This window comes from Tubulanus polymorphus, chromosome 6, assembly GCF_964204645.1.
Source record: "Tubulanus polymorphus chromosome 6, tnTubPoly1.2, whole genome shotgun sequence".
Lineage (NCBI taxonomy): Eukaryota > Metazoa > Nemertea > Palaeonemertea > Tubulaniformes > Tubulanidae > Tubulanus > Tubulanus polymorphus.
In genome coordinates, this window is record NC_134030.1 from 22,301,573 (window position 1) to 22,328,757 (window position 27,185).

Genomic DNA, 27,185 nt, shown 5'->3' on the forward strand with positions numbered 1-27,185 from the left:
TTTGAAAAACGTGGTTGAAACGTGATTTAAACCTAGTCAAATAGTTGCGTTGTATCATTGATGAAGTGTTTCCTATATACCACAAACAGTTAAAATGTCTGCTCACCGAATTAATGTGAGCAGTTTCTGGATTATCTTTTCCACGGGAGTCATCTTCTATCGGACCGTGCACATTTAAACTGCAGTTTATACGCCCAGCATGACAGCAATCAGGTCCCGAAGAAGTGAGGAAGGTGTGAAGACAACTAATTTAGTATCCGTTGGTTTAGTCAGCACTGATTGACAGCAATCAGGTCCCGAGGAAGAAGAGCTGGATCCGAAATAAAAACGTAACGATCACTATTAGAACTTTTAATCTTACTTGATACATGTAACACATTATAATCTGGTCATCGCCGATTTATTTCTGCACATTGTAATCTGTTATATCCAGTATTAAACGTCTATCCGGTCGGGTTGATTTCGTCAGCTCGTATTGGCGGCATCCAGATCCTGAGGAAGAAGAGAAAATCTGAAAAAAATGCAACAATCACCATCAGGATTTGACTCGATACAAGAACATTGTAGTCTGTGCAATACCTACAATGTACAGTGTAGTTCATTTCTAATGTGTTTAACCAATAGATGAGCAGTCTCTGTCCATCCCTGCAGACATTTGATATTTATTTTATCACCATTCTTCTCGGATCGTGATCATGCAGCAGTTTCACTTTCATATTCGGATAGCCTTTACTTCCAAAACTGGTCTGTAACAAGTACCTGAAATAAGACATTATCAGAGTGTTTGTAGCAGCGCTTTCTAGAAGAGAGGATATAACTAACACATGCAGTAGAAATTAAAAACCTCAATAACTCACCTTCATCAAGCTACATCTTGTATTTAGTTGAACTTATTCACAAGAGGTTAGTATAGATATTTTGTCTTATTTTACGGGCGATATGTTCAAACACCTCTATAGATGTGAAGATATACGTACCGGTTGTAAAACAGATCTATGATACAATCTACACCCAGTCCTGGCAGTGTGATTGTCTCCACAGTGATCTGCGTCGCTCTAGGATCCCATCAAAACTGCAGTAACATCAGACACTCGCAGGTTCTTGGTGAATGGTACAGCGCCATGTTAAACAATAATGGCCGAACAACCAAGTGTCGCGTTTCATTGGGATCAGTAAACTTACATTACTCCAACTGTTATAATGCATCTTCGCTTTATAAACCTCTACTGCAATCAATCCATTTTCCACTGCATAAAGTTTACAATAAAGATTTCAATCTAAACATCTGAATCCATGAAGTGATTTGAGAATTGAATACTGCATAAAATATATCAGTTTATATCCGATGCTGTTAGCTACATCGCGACCAGGGGTCGATTCTACTCCAGCTGTAGTTGACACAAGAAAATCTCTATAGATATATTCTTTTTATTTAAGCGAACAAAATAAGCACGTTACATTATTAGCAATTTCTAGAAATTTCTTTTAAAATTTTAGAATTTAAAAAAATTTCTCTTAGAATTTTAGAATTTCTAAAATCACCTCAATTTCTGCTAATTTATATTGTAATTTAAATCACGAATAAAACATTATTATCATTATTATTAGTTAAACCGTAAACCAGTTACATTGCATTTAAAACAAAACACAGTTATACATTGTAAGATAAGTTTAAGTATATCCCGTTAATATTCAGTTACACTGTATTTCAGCTAACTATAATTCAGTTACATTGTATTTCATCTAGACTATAATTCAGTTACACTGTATTTTATCTACGCAAATACAGTTACACTGTATTTCAGCTACACTATAATTCAGTTACAATGTATTTCATCTAGACTATAATTCGGTTACACTGCATTTTATCTACACTAATACAGTTTCACTGTTTTTCAGCTACACTATAATTCAGTTACACTGTATTTCAGCTACACTATAAATCAGTTACACAAATCTCTATAGATATATTCTTTTTATTTAAGCGAATAAAATAAGCACGTTACATTATTAGCAATTTCTAGTAATTTCTTTTAAAATTTAAGAATTAAAAAAAATTTCTTTTAGAATTTTAGAATTTCTAAAATCACCTCAATTTCTGCTAATTTATATTGTAATTTAAATCGCGAATAAAACATTATCATCATTATTATTAGTTAAACCATAAACCAGTTACATTGCATTTAAAACAAAACACAGTTATACATTGTAAGATAAGTTTAAGTATATCCCGTTAATATTCAGTTACACTGTATTTCAGCTATACTATAATTCGCTTACATTGTATTTTATCTACACTAATACAGTTTCACTGTTTTTCAGCTACACTATAATTCAGTTACACTGTATTTCAGCTACACTATAAATCAGTTACACTGTATTTTATCCACACTAATATAGTTTCACTGTATTTCAGCTACACTATAAATAAGTTACACTGTATTTTATCTACACTAATATAGTTTCACTGTATTTCAGCTACACTATAAATCAGTTACACTGTATATTTCAGTAGTCAGTTTAGCACATTTCAGTATTTGACTGATAAAAAATCATACAATAAAATCTGAACCTCCACAGTCTGAAGGACTGCGTAAAAACAGATTCGACGCGGAAAACGAATAATATACAATACGTTTAACATGATGATATAACAATCAATTGATTTATCAATAGAATAGAAATTAGATAGTGCAGAAATAACATTCAATTAAATAACAAAAATTAGAATGATTTTATTTAAAAGCGCATTCATCTCCTTTCGATGAATTGCTTTTTCTTTTCGTACAAAATCTCTTGATTCAAAAAATCTTGATTCAAGCACAAAAAGATTAATATACAGCATCAATCAGCAATAGGGGTGGTAGGAGTTCGGGAGGTGTGGAAGGAGCGGAGAGAGGGTTGGTAGGGGTGGGAGCTGCGGGAGGTGTGGAAGGGGTGGAGAGAGGGTTGGTAGGGATGGGAGCTGTGGTACGGGTGGAGAGAGGGTTGGTAGGGGTGGGAGCTGTGGAAGGGGTGGAGAGAGGGTTGGTAGGGATGGGGGGAGGGTTGCGAGGGGATAAATGATATTACATCAAACCATCACCGACAATATAGAAATTACATACAAACTCTAATATAAGATACGAATTATTTCAGAATATTTCCAATTTTTCCAAGTTATCATAATTCTTGATTATATAGGAAAAAATCAAATAAATTGTATTTGTCAACATCTCTGAGGTTATCGAATAATGATATATAGATTATTATTACAGAGAGTTTTGTTTTTCTCGAAAGTGTCACAAAGAACCGCTAAGCTAAAATATCATCTTCATTAAACTAAATATACCTCATCTAACTCCAACAAATTAGAAATTGGCTCGACGTGAGCGAGTGCGAGTTAAGAAGGGAAAAATTCGGTTATAGAAATTCAAAGAAGTGATCCATGTTTTTGGTCCAGTTACTCAAAAGTCCGAGCTTGGAGTAATCATTTGAAATTATTACGTTTAAGTCCGGGGTGAGATTTATTTTAACGTTTAGCGTTCGTAATCGGGAAGGGCCGCCATCTGGAAACGTTTATTATCGTTAATCATCGAAACCTTCCTCCTCATCAATAGTGACTGCTTTTAAATGTTCATCTATTAAAGTCTTGAAAAGTTCACCGAGGCCACGGTTATACTTGTAACGATACAGCAGCCCTGCCACGAATCTCGGGTGAGCGTCTCATACGCGACGTTACAAATTTCTTTAAGCGCTTCCAAACTTTCGATATTGCGGAAACAATATTCCTCCGACAACTTTGCGTTTACTGATCAGAAAACATGTCAAATCGATGTAGATATCGGTGAGTTTTGATGGTATCGTTATTTCTTACTCGTCCATATACCGAAAACGAAACATACTAAGGTTTTAGTAGATACCTCAAAATAAAGGTGGCGCTGCGTAATATTGTCGAATATCTCAATTGTATCGCACTTAGGGGTTGTTCTGTTTATGATATCGATGACTTCTTCCTGTGAGAAGCCAAATATCGATACAACGGTGAATTTGGGATCAGTGACGATCATGCTGCCCCGGACTCACGTGTTGTTAAGACGATATGCGCTTTGCACAGGTTCTCGTGTACGATGTACGATGTATTTCTTCGCTTTATCGTTTTTCAACTCGTCGAAGCCGTCTAGAAAAAAATTCGCTTTCTCTGCATTTTCCCGTACGAATTCTTTAAAACTACCAATTGGCAGATTCTTTCCGATTTCTTGATTAAAAAGATTTTCGTAGATTTACGTATAAAATACAAGCGTTATCAGCGGGCAGTTCATTTAACGGTATATAGAATAACATAGGAAACCTATTCAGAAACGGTGATCGCTCCCATGACAACACTTGATTTATTATACCCTTCCAGACTAATCATCTGTTTTGTTTTACCAATACCGGGTCGACCTCCGAGACACACACGGGCTGGTCATGAGAGAAAAGCTTCTCGAAATCATTATAAAACCAAATTGATGAAGTCTGGCAGTTGATCCTGTTATTTCACCTCCGGTTATTTCTGGCTGTTTATACTATATTTGATGAAAACAGTTTAATATCAGTTCAGTTTCAGTTCTGTCTCTAGAGAAGCGACGTTGTATACAAAATGCGCGTTAGTCGATTGAATCTTATAAATCGATGAATCTATACTTAATAATGAATGGGTACCGATATATCTGATGAATCTGATGAATCTCTAGATGGTTCAGATAGATTTATTTCTACTCTCAGTCTTTTATTGAGTTTTTTAAGTTCTGATATGATGTAATCTCTCGTCGTATCGGGGTCGGTGCTGTAGCAGTCGACATACAGGTCAGAAAGATGCGGAAGATTTTCGATTAATTCGACGATTGATTTGACGAATAAATCGATATCGTGCTGTGTATTAATCAGCGCGAGTGAACTGAAGAACTTTAAATAACGAATCGATGAGACGTGTTTTAGTTGTTTAAAGATGCGATTGTTCTGTTCCGGTCTATCGAGATAGCTATCAATACTGACTTGTATCAGCTGATTTACCGCATCTGATAATAGATAACGAACAAGTGCGTCACCATCAGCTTCTGACCACAAGTCTACTGTTAATACAGTCAGCCGCGGCAGGTGATCTAGAACGCGGTTTGATTGTAAATGACGTCCGTCAAAGAAAAGACGTTTTAATTTCGGCATTGAAGCGACGCTATCACTGATTGCTGCACGTTGATCTGTCGTTAGTTCGCGCAGTCCGCACTGTTTGAGCCGAATTGTTTCGATATCTGAACTTTTTAAGGCGCTATAAAATTCTTTCAATTCTTCGCTTGTCAAATTTTCATTGAATGTTCCGTAGAGTTCTAAGCTTTTCAAGCCCGGGATCAAGTTTGTCAACTCTCTGTTTATATTTTCACCTTTACCGGGAGGTACGCGGAGATACAGATGCTTCAGGAATGGAAAGGATTTCTGAATGTTGTCTAAAAGTTTCGCACTAACTTCAGTATCAATAATCAGAATCTCCACTGTATTGTGTGTGTTAGTACCACTGATAAACCGCGCGTCATCATCAGATTCAATCACGTGACTTGTCTTCAGCCAATCATTATCGAGTTTCTTGTAACATCCACCACCTCGCTGCACAAACCAGTTTATACTGTTGCTCTTCTTACACATAGTCAAGAACTGATAACGTATTGATGACCAGTGTGACTCTATTATCATACCCTGAAGACTAGTGTTACTCGTTATGGCTGTTTCTAATACGCGGCGGTATTCGTCGGGTTTCAGTTCGATAATACCCTGTATGTAAACTAACTCGATCTGACATAGTTTGTGTTCGAGTATTTTTGCGAGCATGTTTATCCACGATCTGCTATATACAGATACGAACAACATTTTCTGCATGTAGGGAACTATTTCACTAATAGCGTCGTCCGGCCAGTCGGCTTCATCCAGGTAGATTGACCACTGTTCAGATAACACAGTTCTTTCAGATCGGAGTTCGATGTGGCGTTCGTAATCGGGAATGAGCATCACCTCTTCACTCGTAATGAAATCCAAGGAATTGTACTTATCCACTATTGTGATTGCTTTTAAATGTTCATCTATTAAAGTCTTGAAAAGTTCACCGAGGCCGCGGTTATACTTGTAACGATAAAGCAGCCCTGCCATGAATCTCGGGTATAATTCACCATATTTCACAAGTTCGTCCGGTAGTTGTTCAAACGCGCATTTATTCCAGGGTATTTCACCACTGTTGTTGAATTGCATGACCGAGTGTACCGCCGCCAGAAATTCGTGCACAGATTTGTGTATGAACCGCAGCTGGACGGAGCGGTCTGTTTTCCGTCGCGGCGACACCTCTTTGCACGTCAAAGCCGTCATCTTCGATTCGTCGAGTTTGAGATGATTTTCGCTGAAGCTGTTTTGATGCGCGATGAGCGTCTCATACGCGACTTGACAAATGTCTTTAAGCGCTTCAGAATTTCCGATATTGCGGAAAAAACATTCCTTCGACAACTCGAGGCCCTCGCGTATACTGATCAGAAAACATGTCAAATCGATGTAGATATCGGTGAGTTTTGATGGTATCGTAATTTCTTCATCGTCCATATACAGAAAACAAAACATATGTAGTATCAGCGGGTTGTAGTAGATACTTTTAAATAAAGGTGGCGCTGCGTCTCTAAGCACGTTAAATAGCCGACATGGATCGCACATGGGGAATTTTCTCTTCATAATATCGATGACTTCTTCCTGTTTGAAGCCGGATATCGATACAACGGTGAATTTGGGATCAGTGACGATCATGCTGCCCCCGGACTCACGTGTTGTTATGACGATATGCGCTTTCGGTAATTTATTGGTCACGTGTACGATGTCTTTCTTCGCTTTATCATTTTTCAACTCGTCGAAGCCGTCTAGAAAAAATATCGATTTTTCTGCATTTTCCTCTACGAATTCTTTAAAACTATCAATCGGCAGAACCTTTCTGATTTTTGGATTCAAAAGATCTTCGTAAATGTACGTATAAATACACGCGTTATCAGCGGGCAGTTCATTTAACGGTATATAGAATAACATAGGAAATCTTTTCAGAAACGGTGATCGCTCCCATGACAACACTTGATTAACTACCTGAGTAGTTTTACCTATACCGGGTTCACCTACGAGGCACACGGGTTTCATAGCACGCTCTTTATAAGTGAAAAGCTTCTCGAAATCATCGGGTAAAGTCAATGACTGCTCCTCACTTTCTTCATTTTTCTTAGGCTTTCGTTTTTGGGCTCGAATTTCCGCGTGTTCTTGGGTGAAGATGTCGTTGAAATTGACGAATTCATAGCTCCACGAAACCTCTTTGTAATTTTCAACATCGATCATTCGTTGATACGTTTCTTTCAGGTTCTTCCGAACTTGATCAACATCTGTAAAAATAAAATCAGTTTGAGATTTTTTAGAATTTCTATAGTGGCTGATTTTGCCTCAAAATCATAGAATCACAGAAAATGTCATGAGCTAAAATTTTACGATTGACCGCAGTTACAAAATATGCCTAGGTACCAAGGAAATACTGAGTTATTCTGCTATTCAACGCCCCCTGGTGACCATATACAAAAACCAACGAACCTGAAACTCACCACAATCATACATCATGTCATGAGCTAAAACTTTGCAATTGATTGTGGTGACAAAATATGCTCTAGAAAGAATCTTTCTGTTGGGTCGGGTTAGCAACAAGTTCGATCAGAGACATTCAAGGTCCCATCTACACGAGTGGAAAAATCCTTTATTTTCAATCTGCACGAGGAAAACATTTCCTAAGAGTCACCTTTAAAAGTCGGCTTTTTCACCTTTTTATACAAAATTATACTTAATCTAAAGATAAACGGCTTCGTTGATTTTGGTGAGCTTCACGTGTTACTAAAACGAGGGCGCTATCATCACAGCTCCGCAGTAAATACTGCAAACTACGCCGCGCATCAACATACAATTTTCAGCACAGGACAAGATGTTTATTAATCCTTCTCATCTTTCTCTGAATTTCAGTTTGAGTAAATCGGATGACAAAAATTAATTTCATTTAGTTCTTAACTTTTGAAGTGAGGATTGATAAACTGTATTAGTCACGCGATACACGATGAACTGGTTTTCTGAACACAAATCTTAGCTGCTTACGCGCATAAGAAGTGCCGGTTTTATGTCCTTGCGCAGGTAAACCAAATATACTTCGTTAATTTAGATTTCATCAAGAAAACGTATCTAGGCCTCGGATATACAATACAATAAGTAGCACCTCAACGAGTAAGAAGACTTTTTTAGAAAGGCCGATCAGCCATATCGGTCCGCAAAAGTAAAGGGATATCCCGATATGACATCAGGCGGGAAAATAATCATTATTTTACAGAATTCCTTCGATTTCTTCTTTCAGAAATAAATTCATTCGTTCTTTCAAAAAACCCAGGAAAGTGCAAAAAATTTCATGACTGACTGACAAAGATACCTTAAGCCGTAGGTCGGCCTTGCGACGCGACGCGATCGTCGCGTCACAAGTGGCCGCGCAAGTCGGTTGCGACACGATTGTCAGCGACTGTGTGCGACTAGTTGCTCCCAGTCGCAAGCGCGCGTAGATCGGTTGCGACGGTCGCGTCGCAAAAAGTAGATCATGTGCGACTCATTGCGACTGGCGTCGCTGGCAGTCGCAACCCGGCTTGCGACTCACTGCGACGCGACTCACTGCGACCGCCATCGACGACCGCGTCGCAACGACCAACCGACCAACCTTGCGACTGCCAGTAGCTTTGCTACTGATCCGCAGCAAGATTTCGTAGTAGCTAAAAAATGTTGTAATGTTGATTTCCTGTATGCGTTGGTGGTTATTAATGGTTTCAGACAACAAACGATGTAGTAAGCGGTAAGCGATTTTTTCTACCGACCACAGTTAGGTTTCGCTCTGCGCATGTTCTGAATATACCGGAAGTAAACAAACCGTGACGTACACGGAAGTAAAGCACATGGCTAGTCAAAAGTCAATTACAGTGTCAATAGTGTTGTTGTTTGATGCTTTGATCTATCAGTGCTGACCATAATCACCCTGCTGTAAAAATAATTCTTTCTCGGTTCTTCTGCTGCGATATCTGGCAAACATTCAGAATCTTTTTATAAACTTAAGAATAGACGGAACCGTATTTGATCGGAACAATGGGTTGCATTAATAATGTGGCTGGTGGAAGAATCTGTCGCACATGTTCTATTTTCTTCGAGGCGACACAACCGACTTTTAGGAAAATAATAATATTCATTCATGCCCGCAGTCTTGGGAGAGCAGACATTCGACAGGTATTCGATAGATACTTGATAGATACTTGATAGAAGCTTGATAGAAGCTTGTTTGAGGCTTGATTCAGGACGGGTTATTAGCAGGATAGTACAATAGGAACTTAGAGCTAGGAACTGGACTGCGTTTTATCTGGAAAGCTTAAGATTAAGTATCAAGGTAAATAAAATTCGTTTTACTATTATTATATTCAGTTAAATTTCCGGTATTCTAGTTTTACTTGGGTTTGTTCACGGACTCGTTCTCTCGCCAGGGACCGATCATCGCGCTTTTATTATTATACGACTAAGGAGAGGATTGTGACCGGTGTATCAATACACAACCCGACCACAAAAATAAAATCAGTCTGAGATATCCTAAGCCAGGCGTAGGACGGTCTTGTGATGCTTCGCAAGTGGGGCGTAAGTCGATTGTGATGCGATCATCGGCGACTGTGTGCATCTAGTTGCTGCCAGTCGCAAGAGCCCGTAGGTCGAAGCGAGGCGATCCGCGATTCTGATTCGATGAACTCAGCTGATAATTAATTTTTCAATGATGTTACTCATTTATAAATTTAATGCAACAATGCGCGCTGGTGAAGTTCTAAACATTGATATAGTCTTCCCGATAATTAAACTTGAATCATTGCTCATCCCATAATGATATATTATAATTACATTCTAAATTGTAATCAACAGAAAATGGTTCCTCCGAAATAATGTAATATTTTTAGATTAATCTCAATAAGCGAGTTTGTGTGATGGATAAGTATTTAGTAGGGTGTTTTCTTTACCATGCTCATGGATAATGCATCATTCAAAAATTCGTAATTCTTACAAATTTTTATCTACATTTTCAGAGTTTTCAGGATCAATAAACATCTACATGTGGTCTTATATACTTTTACGGTTTTCAATTATCTGTATTAGTTTTTAAGTAATTGCGAGCGAGTCAAACTTCCAAAACACGTTTTCTAGAATTCCCTATACGCGCATAGTTATATCAGGAAATTTCACAAATTTAACGCAAATTTCTATCTTTACCGGTGCGCATTGTTGCATTAAATTCACGATTCGGCTGAAAATGAAACTAAATTTCATCTCAATCTCATAAATTAATTCTATCTCAAACTATTTTGACCTCGATCATATTTTGAATCTGAAAGTGACAACTGTATAATTTACTTACCCCACTCCTCTTTCAAGAGACTTTTCATTTCTAATGATTCGCCTGAAAATAGAATTCATTCATTACATTGAATCAACTTCAAGGAAGCTTATATAAGGTACTAATAATTAATATTATAAGGTATCCCCATGAGGTGTACTCATGAGAGGTACTCATGATGGGTACTCACCAGGATTATCATTTCCACTTATTGTCGTGCTTTTACTCACTGAAAATATATGAATAAATAAATAACTTAATTCAATGATATTAAACTGAGTAAAAATCAACAACTAAAATCAACAACTAAATCGTTCGTCTCATTCCTGACATTGAATCAACTTCAAGGAAGCTTATATAATGTACTAATAATTCATATTACAAGGTACCCCCATGAGGTGTACTCATATGAGGTACTCATGAGGTGTACTCATGAGAGGTGCTTATGTGAGGTACTCATAAGGTGTACTCATGAGAGGTTTCATTTTTGGGCTCGAATTTTCGCACGTTCTTGGGTGAAGAAGTCGTTGAAATTGGTGACTTCTTCGCTCCACCAAACCTCTTTGTAATTTTCAACATAATTCTGAATTTTACCGATATCTGTAAAACTGAAGTCAGTTTGGGATTTTTGAGGAGTGTCTATGGTGGCTGATTTGGGCCACAAGATTTCAAATCGATTTAGAAAAATTAGTTAAAAATGAGAATTTGTTTTTCAGCACGTTCTAAAATACAACGTTTATTTCAGTGTTCACTGAAAAATAATTGTGTACTGCCCTGAAATCTTTAGTTGAAATTAACTTATTTCTATAACTATATTCCTGAAACTCAGGTCAAACCATAACTCGGAACTTTTTCATCCGGTGTGGTTGTTAATATTTGAACATAGTCTACTGTATCACCCAACTCAGATATCACTCTCACGTCAAAAGATCTGACTTGAGCGGAGTCTACTGTACCATCCAACTCAGATATCACTCTCAAGTCAAAAGATCTGACTTGAGCGGAGTCTACTGTACCATCCAACTCAGATATCACTCTCAAGTCAAAAGATCTGACTCTTGAACGGAGTCTACTGTATCATCCAACTCAGATATCACTTTCAAGTCAAAAGATCAGACTCTTGAGCGGAGTCTACTGTATCATCCAACTCAGATGTCACTCTCAAGTCAAAAGATCTGACTTAAGCGGAGTCAATTGTACCATCCAACTCGGATATCACTCTCAAGTCAAAAGATCTGACTTAAGCGGAGTCAACTGTACCATCCAACTCAGATATCACTCTCAAGTCAAAAGATCAGACTTAAGCGGAGTCTACTGTACCATCCAACTCAGATATCACTCTCCAGTCAAAAGATCAGACTCTTGAGCGGAGTCTACTGTACCATCCAACTCAGATATCACTCTCAAGTCAAAAGATCAGACTTGAACAGAGTCTACTGTATCATCCAACTCAGATATCACTCTCACGTCAAAAGATCTGACTTGAGCGGAGTCTACTGTACCATCCAACTCAGATATCACTCTCAAGTCAAAAGATCCGACTTGAGCGGAGTCTACTGTATCATCCAACTCAGATATCACTCTCAAGTCAAAAGATCTGACTTGAGCGGAGTCTACTGTACCATCCAACTCAGATATCACTCTCAAGTCAAAAGATCTGACTCTTGAGCGGAGTCTACTGTATCATCCAACTCAGATATCACTCTCAAGTCAAAAGATCAGACTTGAACAGAGTCTACTGTATCATCCAACTCAGATATCACTTTCACGTCAAAAGATCTGACTTGAGCGGAGTCTACTGTACCATCCAACTCAGATATCACTCTCAAGTCAAAAGATCAGACTTGAGCGGAGTCTACTGTATCATCCAACTCAGATATCACTCTCAAGTCAAAAGATCTGACTTGAGCGGAGTCTATTGTACCATCCAACTCAGATATCACTCTCAAGTCAAAAGATCTGACTCTTGAGCGGAGTCTACTGTACCATCCAACTCAGATATCACTCTCAAGTCAAAAGATCAGACTTGAACAGAGTCTATCTACTGTATCATCCAACTCAGATATCACTTTCACGTCAAAAGATCTGACTTGAGCGGAGTCTACTGTACCATCCAACTCAGATATCACTCTCAAGTCAAAAGATCAGACTTGAACAGAGTCTACTGTATCATCTAACTCAGATATCACTCTCAAGTCAAAAGATCTGACTTGAGCGGAGTCTACTGTACCATCCAACTCAGATATCGCTCTCAAGTCAAAAGATCTAACTTGAGCGGAGTCTACTGTACCATCCAACTCAGATATCACTCTCAAGTCAAAAGATCAGACTTGAACAGAGTCTACTGTATCATCTAACTCAGATATCACTCTCAAGTCAAAAGATCTGACTTGAGCGGAGTCTACTGTATCATCCAACTCAGATATCACTCTCAAGTCAAAACATCAGACTTGAACAGAGTCTACTGTATCATCTAACTCAGATATCACTCTCAAGTCAAAAGATCTGACTTGAGCGGAGTCTACTGTATCATCCAACTCAGATATCACTCTCAGCAGGATCCACTGTATCATTAACAGCAGGTTTTCTATAGATACACAGTACTGTAAACAAAATAGAAAATAGCGTTTTATATTGCAGTGTTTTAATGGTACATTTTGTTTTGATGATGTGCAGTTCATAAAAAATGTACATACACAAACGTTTATTAATACTCAACCCAACGTTGAATTCAATTTCAAGCACTCTTTCACCATTATCGAGGGTCGACCGTACATGTTTATAGAGGGGGAGTGGATAATTTTGGATGGACCCTCGAATCCCTCAAGTCTACACTATTCTTTCAATCTTAAGCATAATGTATATGAATTATTACAGAACTTACAGTTTCCACATCTACACAGTTCATCATCAGGTTTTCTGCACCGCACTGTCAATTAGAAATAACACAGTATTTCATTTCTGCAGTTTGTCTATCACTGTTTAATGATGGTTTTATGTAAAACTTACAGCAGCCACAAAGACACAGTGTAAACAGTATTATTAGAATCAGTAATATCAGTACACCGATTACAGCACCAAACACTATTCCTCCATTCCATCCATCTGGAACTAAGCACAATCGATTTAAATGAATCAGCAATTTGGTAATCACAATAGATGATTTCATACAACTGCCGTCAACCTCGATTCCAAGCCCAATCAGCAATTCAAGATGTTGGCGGGACGATTTTGTGACCAGTGAAAAATGCAGAAAATTCGTTTCTAATAAGATTTTCTAGCGTTAGATGTTCATTTAAGAAAGGTTTGTTCATTTCACCGATGTTTGAAGTCGCACAGAATTAAATCATTTGAATGTTCAGATTCCGATTGAATTCATCCAGTTGTCACCCGGAATCTTACCTGGTTCATCAGTTGGACCGGCGTGATGATAACCAGCGACATCAATGACCCTTTCATTAATACCATCAGCCAAACACCGCCCTCTATAGTCAGTTGTGGTACTATTTACGATAGGTATCGTTATATTCCACTGATAGTTTGATAGTTTTTGAACGACAGCTGGAGGGTCACATGTAACTTGTTGACTCAATGGGTTACTATTAACTGTTACAATATACACTGCGTGTGTTTCATTTCCACTGGATTTCTTGTAAACTGGTGCAGCAAAATCTGATAAAAGACAAAACATTAGTGAAGGTTTTTTACAAGCTTACTGCACGGCAGAGTTCTCAACCCCTGTCAAAGTAGAACCATCTTCTCTCAGCAGGTAGACTTGATGACCTCCTGTGACTCAGCCACATGAACATGCATATGATGGATTAATGGATAGGTCTGGGGTCTTTATTGTTGCACGGAAAACGATTTTCTCGAATTCGAAAAGAAATTTTTACTTACAATGAACAATGATTGGATTAAATTGTCGAGGTTCTGGAAACGTAAGGTTCTCCTTTACAGCACATCGAAATGACGTTCCATTGTGCAGTTTGAAATTAGCTTTGAACTTGTAGGTTGTGTCAAAAACTTTTAAACTCCCTTTGAGAGGTACTCTTTGAGGTTGTGGATCAGGAGGAATTGGCTCCCATCGTTCAGAACCTCTTCTCTTCTGTTGGTATATCACTGTAGGATCGGGCCTTCCTATCACTGTTCTACAAATATATTCTACAACTTCTCCTTCAGTTCTAATGTCAGGTTCTCCGGTGAAAGTATCTAGTGTTTGAATTTCATCAGGAAAATCTTTAAAGATAAAAACGTGTCAATATATTTTTGTACGCCATTATTTAGCCATTTTATGCAAATATACAAATTGGAACTTAAAATGACATGTGGCGATTTCTTGGGTATCAGGACAATAATTAAATCCTTTGTAATCCTTTATATCTTAACCTTTTCAAATACAAATCATTAATGCAAACTTATAACTTAACGACTTCTTAAATTATAAATTCGTTTATTATCTCTTGACTAGATGTATACATTCTCTTCCCGGAGCTCTGTTCTCTTTAACCCTAACCTTTCTTAAAACCGTTTTAAAACTTTTTTAACAACTATGAACGCTCCCTTTTTATATTATTTTATCTTTAGTACCGTGTGCAGACCCTCTTCCACACATGGCTTGGAATTCATGGCTTGTGACGTATTCATACGTCACAACATTCCTCCCATCCATGTATGGTTGATGACGTATCTGCACACGTCACAATTATCTATGAATATCCCTTGCACTCATCAGAGTCCATGGCAGCATATTAGGTTTACCTACGTAGACACATACGTCACTTTCAGACTTGTTTATTTATATTACTTCTCGTATTTATGTTTATGTATGACGTACGCATCAACGCAGGTTGTCTGGCAATAACAACACTGGCCATGGACTCCAGCTTCCGTACATCACTTGTTGGTACAGTTTAACTGCTGATAACTGAAACCTACTAATATGTTCCCTGGAAGCTTGTCATGAAAGCCCCATAATATATGCCCTGAAAGTTTCCATAATAGTTCACCTTGAAAGCTAGAGGTTGTTTGGAGTAAGGGCATTGCTTGAAAAATCTTTTTAATTCGTGACCGAGTTCTACAAGTTTAAATATTATATTTCATCTTTCTTAAAGAATTATTTTGTAGTGAAATAAGACCAAAGATATAAAATTGTTTTATGGTCCACGTCCAAAATTTCGTAGGGTACAGGTAGGCGCGGCAGGGAAAATATTTCACATTTTCAAAAAAATGTTTTTCACAATATGAAAAAATATAGCTGCAAGCAGCGATAACGGGTTTCTGCCTTTCTGGATACAATGTCATTCAGGGATTCGAGCAAAGATTTCACCCGAAATCAGTTTGTTACATTCCGTTTTTTGAATGAGTGCCACCTAGGGGTCAACTCACAACATGGATATGTTGACCCACATGTGCTACTAAGCGCAAAGTACTAATGCGCCAGGTTTTGGGGGAAATAACATCGGGAAGAACGAAGCTACGGTGTTTTTACCATTCCGTAGTGACAGTCTAAGCGCATATTCGGTAATTATTAGTTCCGAAAAAAAGTCGACTAGATAAGAAAACCGAATTTGGCCCAAAGCACAAATTTGGCCTATGCAGGAGGGAAGGCCTTATAGTGTTACTATTAGTAGAAGAGTTACAAGTCAGTCTGACAAGTCAAGCGATCAGATGGGGACTACAATTCACATATGAAATTGACGTCCAATAACCATTATAAAAACATAATCACGAACGGTACCATCACTCCCCATTACTGACCGTCACTGGTCTCTGGCTAGCAATCATTCTTTATCGGTGCAGTGGGTAGGTATTTTCAACTGACTTTGTTCTTCTATGACATTACCATCGCCCCTGCGCAAGATGATGTGATGTACATGTACAAGGGACCTCCAATTTGTAATGTATGTGATGTAAAAACTGACTTTAGACCGTTTAATATCGACGATAACAAGGTATCACCGACGCTGACATTTTCTGACGCTAACTAGTATGACCCGCCTTTTGGACCGGACCAATTCAATTCAATTACGAAAACGCGTAGCGGTACAGTAAATAAATAAACCGCTGTTTATTTTTCGAAGTATTGACATCCACGAACAAAACTAAACTATTGTAGAATGTTTAAAAGGAACTGCTTTTAATAACAGTATGAATAATCTTACTTCACAAACAAGGAAGTACATTTTTAACTTGTGAATGGTCGAACCCCAGTTATTCACAGTAACCTATGATTTGGATATTCTCGGAGCCTTCCTTCTTTATTTACTTATGAAATGACGTCACAAACTTTCAGATTCGCGCCAGTATGCGCCCCATGATTGATGGTTGCTATTTCCACCGGTGTTATCTTTAAGTAACTTCAAGTTTAAAATAGGAAGCACAGTACATCCAAAGAAACTACGCGCAGAAAGAGTCTGTTATATTATTATCAGAGTTTTAACATTTCGTTTCAAAGTTGTTACTAGTCAAATCTAATAGAAAGATTTTTTTGTGACGAAACTCAGTGGAAAACATGTTAAAATAATAATCAGCAGGAATCCAATAGGGTTTCTGCAGAGGCAGCAGAAACCCTAATTAATATGATGTCATATATCAGATGGTGGCTGAATATTGAAAGTCTTGGAAACCTCTTCCAATGTATGGCATTGGAGGCTAAAATACCAGTGCAGTAAGAAATCCGGGGGTGTATTAGATCGCTTTAAATCCTGGAATTTACCTCTACAATATTCAGACCTCGACCTATAGGCCTACCTATAGTTTGCTGCTTTGTATTTTCAGGTCCCAAGAAATAACAATTTATTATACAAATTCTAACAGAAATCACAGCGCTCATCTTCTGCTACGATTATCTAGCCTTTCACACATGCACGCGCCATCAAGCAGCATTAAATCATTTGAATGTTCAGATTCAGATAAAATTCACCTATTTGTGACCCGGAATCTTACCTGGTTCCTCAGTTGGACCGGCGTGATGATAACCAGTGACATTAATGACCTTTTCACTAATACCATCGGCCAAACACCGTCCTCTATAGTCAGTTGTGGTACTATTCACGATAGGTATCGTTATATTCCACTGATAGTTTGATAGTTTTTGAACGACAGCTGGAGGGTCACATGTAACTTGTTGAGTCAATGGGTTACTATTAACTGTTACAATATACGCTGCATTTGTTTCATTTTCACTGGATTTCTTGTAATCTGGTGCAGCAAAATCTGATTGAAACAAGAAAAATAGAGTTACTGAACCCCTGTTAGTATACCCATCATCCCTGGCAGGATTTTGAACCTGATGACATCACGAGACTCTGTCACGTTCCTCCATTACATGAATTTGTTACTGACATGCGCAGAGTGGATAGGTCTACTAGGACTGGGGTTTGAATTGTAGCAGGGAAAACTGTTCAAACCCATAGGAAATTGCAGGACGATTCCTCCCTCTGTAGGGATTTGAACCTGATGACATCGTGAGACTCTGCCACGTTCCTCCCTCGCAGGGATTCGAACCTGATGACATCGTGAGACTCTGCCACGTTCCTCCCTCGCAGGGATTCGAACCTGATGACATCGTGAGACTCTGCCACATTCCTCCCTCGCCAGGGATTCGAACCTGATGGCATCGTGAGACTCTGTCACGTTCCTCCCTCGGCAGGGATTCGAACCTGATGACATCGTGAAACTCTGTCACGTTCCTCCCTCGGCAGGGATTGGAACCTGATGGCATCGCGAGACTCTGCCATGTTCCTCCCTCGGCAGGGATTCGAACCTGATGTTATCGTGACATGTTCAGTGTGGATATACTGTCCACAGGACAGTGGTTTGTACCCGTTGCAAGGAAAATTGCTAGAACCCAAAGCAAACTTTTAAAGAAGATATTTTAAGGAAGATTTCTCAAATTCGACAAATAAAACTGTTACTTACAATGAACAATGATTGGATTAAATTGTCGAGGTTCTGGAAACGTAAGGTTCTCCTTTACAGCGCATCGAAATGACGTTCCATTGTGCAGTTTGAAATCAGCTTTGAACTTGTACGTCGTGTTAAAACCCCCCAAGACAGATACTCTTTGAGGTTGTGGATCAGGAATTGGCTGCCATTGTTCAGAACCTCTTCTCTTCTGCTGGTATATCACTGTAGGATCGGGCCTCCCACCTACTGTTCTACAAGTATATTCTACAACTTCTCTTTCAGTTCTAATGTCAGGTTGTTCGGTGAAAGAATCTGGTGTATGAATTTTATCAGGAAAATCTGAAAGATAAAGACGTAAATATATTTGTAGATATCATTCATTATACTAAATGATCATCTTCTTATTCTTATTCTTTTGTATTTTCTAGATTTTTTGGGAATCATTTCTGACATTGGACTCAGAGGCCCGGAACAACCCAACTTCTGACTTTATTTTTTATTTTGGTTTATTCTATTAAGCAAAGTACAATGTACAGCAAAGTACAATGTTCATTGTTCATTGACAAAAAAAAATGTTACAATATACAAATTCTATCCTGATGATGTTTGGCAAATGAATATGAATGTATGATATGAAGTAACCTTGCACTCTTAGTGGATACAGAAGGGTTCTATAAGTGAAGTGATTTCACTGTTCGAAAATTGAAAAGTTTGGTTCATTTTCAATTTCAAGAATGAATATAAAATTTCAATAGCTAGTTTTCAATACAATTTTATATTGATGAATTTGGACACCATTTGGAATACTCTTCAAAAAGAAGGTCAATCTAATCAGTTCTTTCCTCAAAGATTTTTGATTGCTCTCCAGCAACTAAAATCCATCGAAACCATCCGCATCTCCAAGGCTGATAAAGGCAGCAAATCGTTATTCAAGATTTGATCAATTACAATTCTAAAATGTTTGCTATTCTCGGTGATTCCAATTTCTACAAATCCATCAAAAACAACCCTTTGAAAAAGATGCAAAGAGCTTTTAATTCAGGTTTAAAAAACATCTCTAAGAAATTTCCTGATCATTCGGATTTCATCTCCAAATTCAACTCTCGGCTTCCAAATCTTCCTTATGCTTATGGTCTTCCTAAAATTCATTAACCCAATTCCCCCTTTAGGACCGATCATTTCTAATATCAATTCTCCATCATATCGGCTCTCCAAATATCTGGCTAAAATACTCTCCCCGGCTTTGGGTAATTTTTCTCACATTCGGCACAATATGGATCTTTTAGACAAACTCAAAAATTTCAAACCTTATGGCCAAAAATTTATATCTTTCGATGCTGTATCCTTGTTCACAAATATACCATTGGAACCAACTCTCAATTTCTTAAACAGAGAAATCCCGGACTCCAATCTTGATCTCCCAATTCCTTTAGTTGCCTAGATTGCATGTTTGAACTTTTGGAACTCTCTACAACCAATCTATATTTTCAATTCCAAGACAAATTTTCGGTTTTGCTATGGGTAACAAAAAAATTTTTCACATTGGCCCGTTTTTTGGTTTTCTCTCGCGAGAATTCAAAAAGTTTTGTTTTCTAACGCGAGAAAACAGAACTAAAACAGCGGAAGATGCATTATTACCGACCCTCGTTAGTCTTTTTGATAATGTCCTTAAAATAGGTTCCATCCCAGTGCCCAGGCTAACATGGGATAATCCTACCTATATATAAGCATAAAGGTGATATAAATAATGTAGATAATTTTAGAAGTATTACCTTACTGTCATGTATATGCATGGGAAAACTATTCACAAGTGTGATCAATGATAGATTTTCCTCTTTTCTAGATTCGAATGATTTGCTGAATAACAATCAAGCAGGATTCCGTAAGAACCACAGTATATTTGACCATATTTTCACGCTAAAATCTGTAGTGGACACTTTTCTAGATAGTAATCGTAGACTATACTGTGTTTTTATCGATTACAAAAAAATGTTTTGATAGCATTAGGGGAAAGCCCTATGACATAAATTAATCCAAACTGGAGTAACAGGAAAAGTGGTACGGTGTCAGCCCCTTTTGAAAGCTTCATGGGTCTCAAACAGGGCGAAAACCTTATTATTATGTTATTCTCTGTATATGTAAATGATTTAGAGCAACATCTTCTCCAAAATCATTGTCCATCGATAATTTTGTCAAAGATGACCAAGTAGAAACATGGTTTAGGTTATTTATTTTAATGTACGCTGACGACATGGTTATGATGGTTGAAAGTCCGCAAAATCTCCATGAGAAGATTGATGAACTGATAGTTTATTGTAAAAAATGGAAATTGGTCATTAATTGTGAAAAGACGAGATGTGTAATTTTCCAAAAAGAAAAAAGGGCTATACCAGAATTCTATCGACAGTAGTTGAAACTTTGGATAGTTTCAAATACCTAGGTATTTTATTTTTCCATACTATTTATAACGTATTTATAACATGTAGCTGTATTTATGTAGCTGTAGCATTCCGACTTAACAATAAGGTTTTATGATAAGGTTTATGTTAAGGATTATAAGTTTTACAATGAGTTTTATACAAAAAGTTTTACACAGTTTATCGAACGATATTTCCAACAAACTTAAACTTAGAATGGTCGTATTTATAGGTGTGAATCCCATATTAACAACAAAACCAAATCAGCAAATAGGGTACTCAAAAAATTAGAAATTCCTTCAATCATTAGACAGATCACTATTCCTGAAACTCTATAACGATTTAGTCCGCCCTATATTGGAACTACGTTGCCGTTTGGAATCCAACCTTACGCAAATACATCCTGAAACTCGAATCTGTCCAACGTCGGGCAACTAAGCTTCTCAATATAAACGTTTACTACCTTACAGGCAAAGACTTGAGGATCTCAAACTCGCTAATTTGAGCCACAGGAGAACATTTCCATGGTATAGGGTTTTTAAAATCAATTACATAAATGGTAATTAAAGCATTCAAAACTTAATGAACTGGACTAACACTCTACTGCAGAGGTCGCGGCATCTACCACTGAGATCCAGAGTTACGATTTAGACCGGACCAGCTACAAGTTTCTGTCCAAACACATAGATTTAGACTGGTCCAAAATCTGGACTGGACCTGGTTAGTAATAGGGAAAGTGGGCTTTCAGATCAGAGGACGAGAGGACGAGACACCACTCATCACCACAAGTAATTTTTTTTCCTAATAAATGGGAGAGAATGAACACCAGCCAGAAAATAATAATGCTAATAAAAATCAATATCATTGCCAATATTGTAAAAAATACGTCGATACATCTAATAAAACACGACATGAAAAAACTGCAAATCATATAAAAAATGTAATAGATTTTGAAACGCCAGAAAATTCCAATGAAAGAAAAGAAAGATTAGAAAATATGAATGTGGATGAAATAAAATGTGAAGTTTGTAATGAATTTATAGTAAAAAGGAATTATAATAGACATCTCGAATCACAAAAACACCATCAAAATTTGAGTAATAATGTTTTAGGAAAAGATTATTTTGATGATAAACCTCAACAAGTAAAAAAAATCAACTTCAAAAACTAAATCCATTTCAAATAAACCTTACATGGAAAATGTTAGAAATTATATTGATTCACTAGAAATAAAAGATACAATTGAAATTTTAGAAACATTACATAGTAAAATTGGTCCTGCAGCTATTATATTTAGATTTTTTAAAGGTACAACAATAGAAGATTATAGTACATTTAATGAAATAATAGAAAAAATACTAGATTTGATAACAGATGTTGAATATCCAAAAATTAGTATCTCTGGGAAAGTAAGTTTTATAAAGTCAGAAGAAAAAATGAATTATAATATTCAAACACACTCTAAAGAAATAATTTCAAAAACACAAATAAAAGAGAAGTTAGAAAAAATATTTAATGAATTTAAACGTCATATTGAAGAAAGATATTTTGAGGGTTCTGGCTTAACATTGAATGAAATTATATATTTAGATTTAAATGTTTATAATACAAAAAGGAATAAAACATCAAAAAGTAATAAAATGTTTAAAAATGATTCAAACTTTACAACAGAAAAGGATATTAAAGCATCATCTTATATTAAATTACCATTTACAACAAAAGCAGTAATAAATGTTCAAAATGAAGATAATAAATGTTTTCTATGGTCGTCAATTATTAGTTGCTTACATCCAACACAGGAAAATGTTTGTAGAATAACAGATTATCGGAAATATGAAACATTATATAAAATTGATCAATATCCAGTAACTATAAAAATGATACCCAAAATAGAAAAAATTAATAATTTAAAAATAAATGTATTCGAATTAATGCAATTACCAAAGACAAAAGGTGAAAATATTAAAGATTATACATTGGAAGCTTTATATTTAACAGAATATTATGATGATGAAAATGCTATAGATTTGTTATATTATAAAAAAGATGAAAATGAACATTATATGTGGTTAAAACAAATTGATTTATTCTTTAGAACAGAAAGTGATCACCATAATAAAATTTATCTATGTAGAAAATGTTTATCTAAATTTATGACAGAGAATACATTATTAAAACATAAAGAATTATGTGATAATAAAGATTTTTTGTAGATTAATAATGCCAACAGAAAAAGATTATAAATTGAAATTTACTAATCATAAATTTAAGAATATTGTTCCATTTGTAATTTATGGGGATTTTGAATCGTTGAATAAAGAATTAACTGATCAAGATAGAAAAGAAATATATAACAAAAAGCAATTATTAAAATCAATGGATAAAGGAAATGAATTAAATGAAGACACAATACAAGACCCACCAATTATAAATACAAAAAGTTCATCAAAGAGCTGCTGCTTATGGAATTTATATAAAATCAAATTATCCTGAATTATATGAAAGTCAATATATTTCTTATAGAGGTGAAAATGAAGTTAATGATTTTTGTGATAAAATGATTGAATTAGAAAGTGATTTTGCAAAATTATTAAACAAAAATAAAAGAATAGTTATGACAAAAGAAGATGAAATTGATTTTAATTATACAACTCATTGTTGTTATTGTGAAAAACGTTTTTATTCATTTGATAAAAAAGTTAGAGATCATGATCATTTAAATTCAAAATATCGTGGAGCTGCTCATGAAGATTGCAATTTACAAGCTAAGAAAGTTAATTTCGTACCAATATTATTTCATAATTTATCAGGCTATGATACCCATCTATTTATAAAACAATTATCAAAGAAATTGGGCACAATTAATCAAGAAATAGAAGAATATAATGCTATGAATGGTGTAAATGTAAGAAAATATGATTTTAAACTATTAGCTAAAACATCTGAAAATTATATTTCATTTCAATTTGGTTGCATTAGATTTTTAGATTCTTATAGATTTCTAGCAAGTTCATTAGATAATTTATCAAAAAGTTTAGTTGATAATGATTTTGTTATAACTCGATATTATTATCCAAATGAACAAGATGTTAAATTATTGAGATATAAAGGTGCAATTCCTTATTCATTTTATAAAACACACAATGATTTTAATGTAACAGAATTATTAAAAGATCAATTTTATGATCAATTAAAAGACGAGTATGTGAAAGACGAAGTGTTTAATAGAACATTAGATATTTGGAACCATTTTAAGATGAAAAATCATGGTGAATTAGTTGATTTATATTTAAAATCAGATGTTATGATATTGGCTGACATATTTGAAAAGTTTAGAGAAGTTGATTTGAATCATTTTAATGTTGATCCTTGTTATTGCTACTCTAGTCCTGGTTTAACCTGGCAATGTGGTTTAAAATATACAAATGTAGAATTAGATTTATTAAAAGAACCAGATATGGTTTTATTATTTGAAAAATCAATTAGAGGTGGAATTAGTGGTTTTATGGGAGATAGGTATTTTAAAGCAAATGATGAATATAAATTATTATATATTGACGCCAATAATTTATATGGTTGGGCAATGATGCAACCTCAACCATATAAAAATTTTATATTAACAGAAGTTGAAAATGATGATAAAACTGAATGGGAAAACGCAATTGCGAGTTTAAAAGATGAAGCACCAATTGGTTATTTCTTTGTAGTTGATTTAGAATATCCTGAAAATATAAAGTTTAAAACAAGAAACTTACCTTATTGCCCAGAACATTTAACTGTAGATGATAGTTATTTGAGTGAATACCAGAAGAAAATAAAACCGAAAGATCATGTTTTTACAGAAAAATTAATACTTACTCAAAATAATAAATACAATTATATTGTTCATTACAGAATGTTAAAATTTTATCTAAAACAAGGAATGAAATTAAAGAAAGTACATAGATATATTGAATTTAATCAATCGAAGTGGTTAGAAAAATATATAGATTTCAATACTCAACAGAGAACCATATCAAAAACAGATTTCGAAAAAGATTTCTTCAAATTAATGAACAATAGTTTTTATGGTAAAACATGCGAAAATATTAGAAATAGAAATGATATTGAATTAGTAAATAATGCTGAAAGATTAAGACATTTACAATCAAGTCCTAGACATTTAGGAAATAAAAGATTTGAAGATTATTTAACAGCAGTTAAATTAAAAAGAACGTCAATGAAATTTAATAAACCTATATTTATTGGTTCAACTGTTTTAGAAGTATCAAAATTATTAATGTATGATTTTTATTATAATGTTTTACAACCACTTTTTGGGGAAAAGCATATTGAAATATTATATTTTGATTCTGTAACAGCTGACACCCCAATATTATTAAAATGTAATGATAAAATATTGATAAGAAGAATTTCAGAAATAATTCCAAAACAAAATGAATGTTATATTTCATATGGAGAAAAAGAATTAATACAAATAAATGGTTTAATGGATGTTTGGACAAGAAATGGATGGAAAAAATTAAAGAATATTATTAGACATAAAACAAATAAGAAAATCTATAGAGTTAGAACTAAATTAGGATTTGTAGATGTTACAGAAGATCATAGTTTAATTAAACGAAATGGTGATGAAATAAAACCAACTGATATAAAAATTGGAGATGAATTATTACATAAAAGATTTTTCCAAAGAATGAATCATATGTCATTTGATGAAATAATTGATAATATTCATAATATAGAACCCGAAACATTAGAAGAAAAAGAATATTTTATCAAAGGATTTTTCATGGGTGATGGTTCAGCAGTTGTGTATAATTATGTTAATCGCACTCAATATTGCTGGTATTTATGCAATCAAGACTTAAAATTATTAGAAAGAATAAAGAAATTCTGTGAAGAAGTTTATCCAAATAAAACATTTAAAATCATGGACGTTATGAAATCAACAGCAGTTTATAGAATACTCGTAAATAATCCTAAAGATTTTGCTATAAAATATAATGATGAATTCTATATTCATGCAATAGTTAAAAGTAATACTTCAACAAAAGAAAATATAGTTCCAGATTATGTATTAAATGCAAAAAATAATTTAAGAAAATGGTTCTTCATTGGATTCTATGCTGCAGATGGTTCAAAAAGTTTCAAAAACCGCAAAACAATATCTTTAGCTCAAAAGAAAAGTTGCTATATCAGGATTGAATATATTATGCAGTTCATTAGGATTTAATATGAATATTGGATTGATTAAATCTAAACCAAATTGCTTTAATTTAAGCCATGTAGAAAATGAGTTAACAGAAGAAGTTAAAGATTTATTTGAAATATATAACCCAACTGACTATGTTTATGATTTATCAACAGATGATGGAACATTCAATTCTGGGTTCCCATTAATCCAAAAAGATACCGACGCCTACATACTAAAAATCAAGACAAACGACATAACAAAAGACTTAAAAACATTAAAACATCATTTTTAATTTAAGCAATTATCCCAAAGATCATGAACTACTTAGCAATGATAATAAAAAGATTCCTGGTAAATTTAAAGATGAATTAGGGGGTGATGAAATGATTGAATTTGTTGGGATAAGAAGTAAAATGTATAGTTATAGAACAAAAGATCATGAAGCTAAAAAGTTAAAAGGAATAACAAAACATGTGGTTGATAAACATATAGAATTTCAAGATTATATAAAGTGTTTATATAAATCAATTGTAATGAAACACAAAATGAATTGTTTAAGATCAGAAGATCATGAGATGTACATTAATGAAGTTGAAAAAACTAGTTTAAATCCATTTGTTGATAAAAGGCATATTTTAGATGATGGTATAAAAACATTACCTTATGGTCATTAAAACATAAAATCAATATCATCATACTCGAAATCACTATTGTCTTCTTCATTTTCATTTAATTGTTCTTGTATAATTTGTTTAGGTTCTTCCATTTCATTTTTCTCATTTAAATAAAGTTCTATCTTGTACCACATTTCATCTCGCTCTCTTTGTTTCTTTTTGTTTGTTAATTCGTCAAATGGAATTATAATATCTATGTTTAGATAATTTACAATCTTATTTAAAAAGAATTCATAATTGATTGAATATGTTATTCTATTTTCCAAATGATACATTAATATTTGTTTGAATATTTTTTTTATATTTTCCATATCTTCTTCTGTTAATTTAGGTTTTTCATAATAATCGTTAAATAATAAATATAAATACATTTTCTTTTGTTTTGTGTTAAATGTTGATGGAATAATTGTTTTTATAATATCTTTTTTAGTTATTTCACCATTTTTATTTTTTATTATTTTCATTTTTTCAAGCCATTGCATATATTCTGGTGTATGATCTTCTATAGAAAATATTTTAAAAAT

At 34.9% G+C, this 27,185-nt stretch overlaps 1 protein-coding gene across 1 annotated transcript in view; it reads right to left on the reverse strand.

Moving 5' to 3' along the window:
- Positions 1 to 708: 708 nt before the first annotated feature.
- LOC141906709 (uncharacterized) overlaps positions 709 to 27,185 on the reverse strand; it is a 45,976-nt gene continuing 19,499 nt past the window's right edge. Inside the window, exons 5-11 of the mRNA XM_074796017.1 lie at positions 14,363 to 14,701; positions 13,868 to 14,137; positions 13,475 to 13,576; positions 13,350 to 13,394; positions 10,656 to 10,694; positions 10,487 to 10,528; positions 709 to 7,409 (exon numbers count right to left, since the gene is read on the reverse strand). Coding sequence (XP_074652118.1) covers positions 4,666 to 7,409; positions 10,487 to 10,528; positions 10,656 to 10,694; positions 13,350 to 13,394; positions 13,475 to 13,576; positions 13,868 to 14,137; positions 14,363 to 14,701 — 3,581 coding nt within the window. The 3' untranslated portion in view covers positions 709 to 4,665. The remainder of the gene's footprint in view (positions 7,410 to 10,486; positions 10,529 to 10,655; positions 10,695 to 13,349; positions 13,395 to 13,474; positions 13,577 to 13,867; positions 14,138 to 14,362; positions 14,702 to 27,185) is intronic.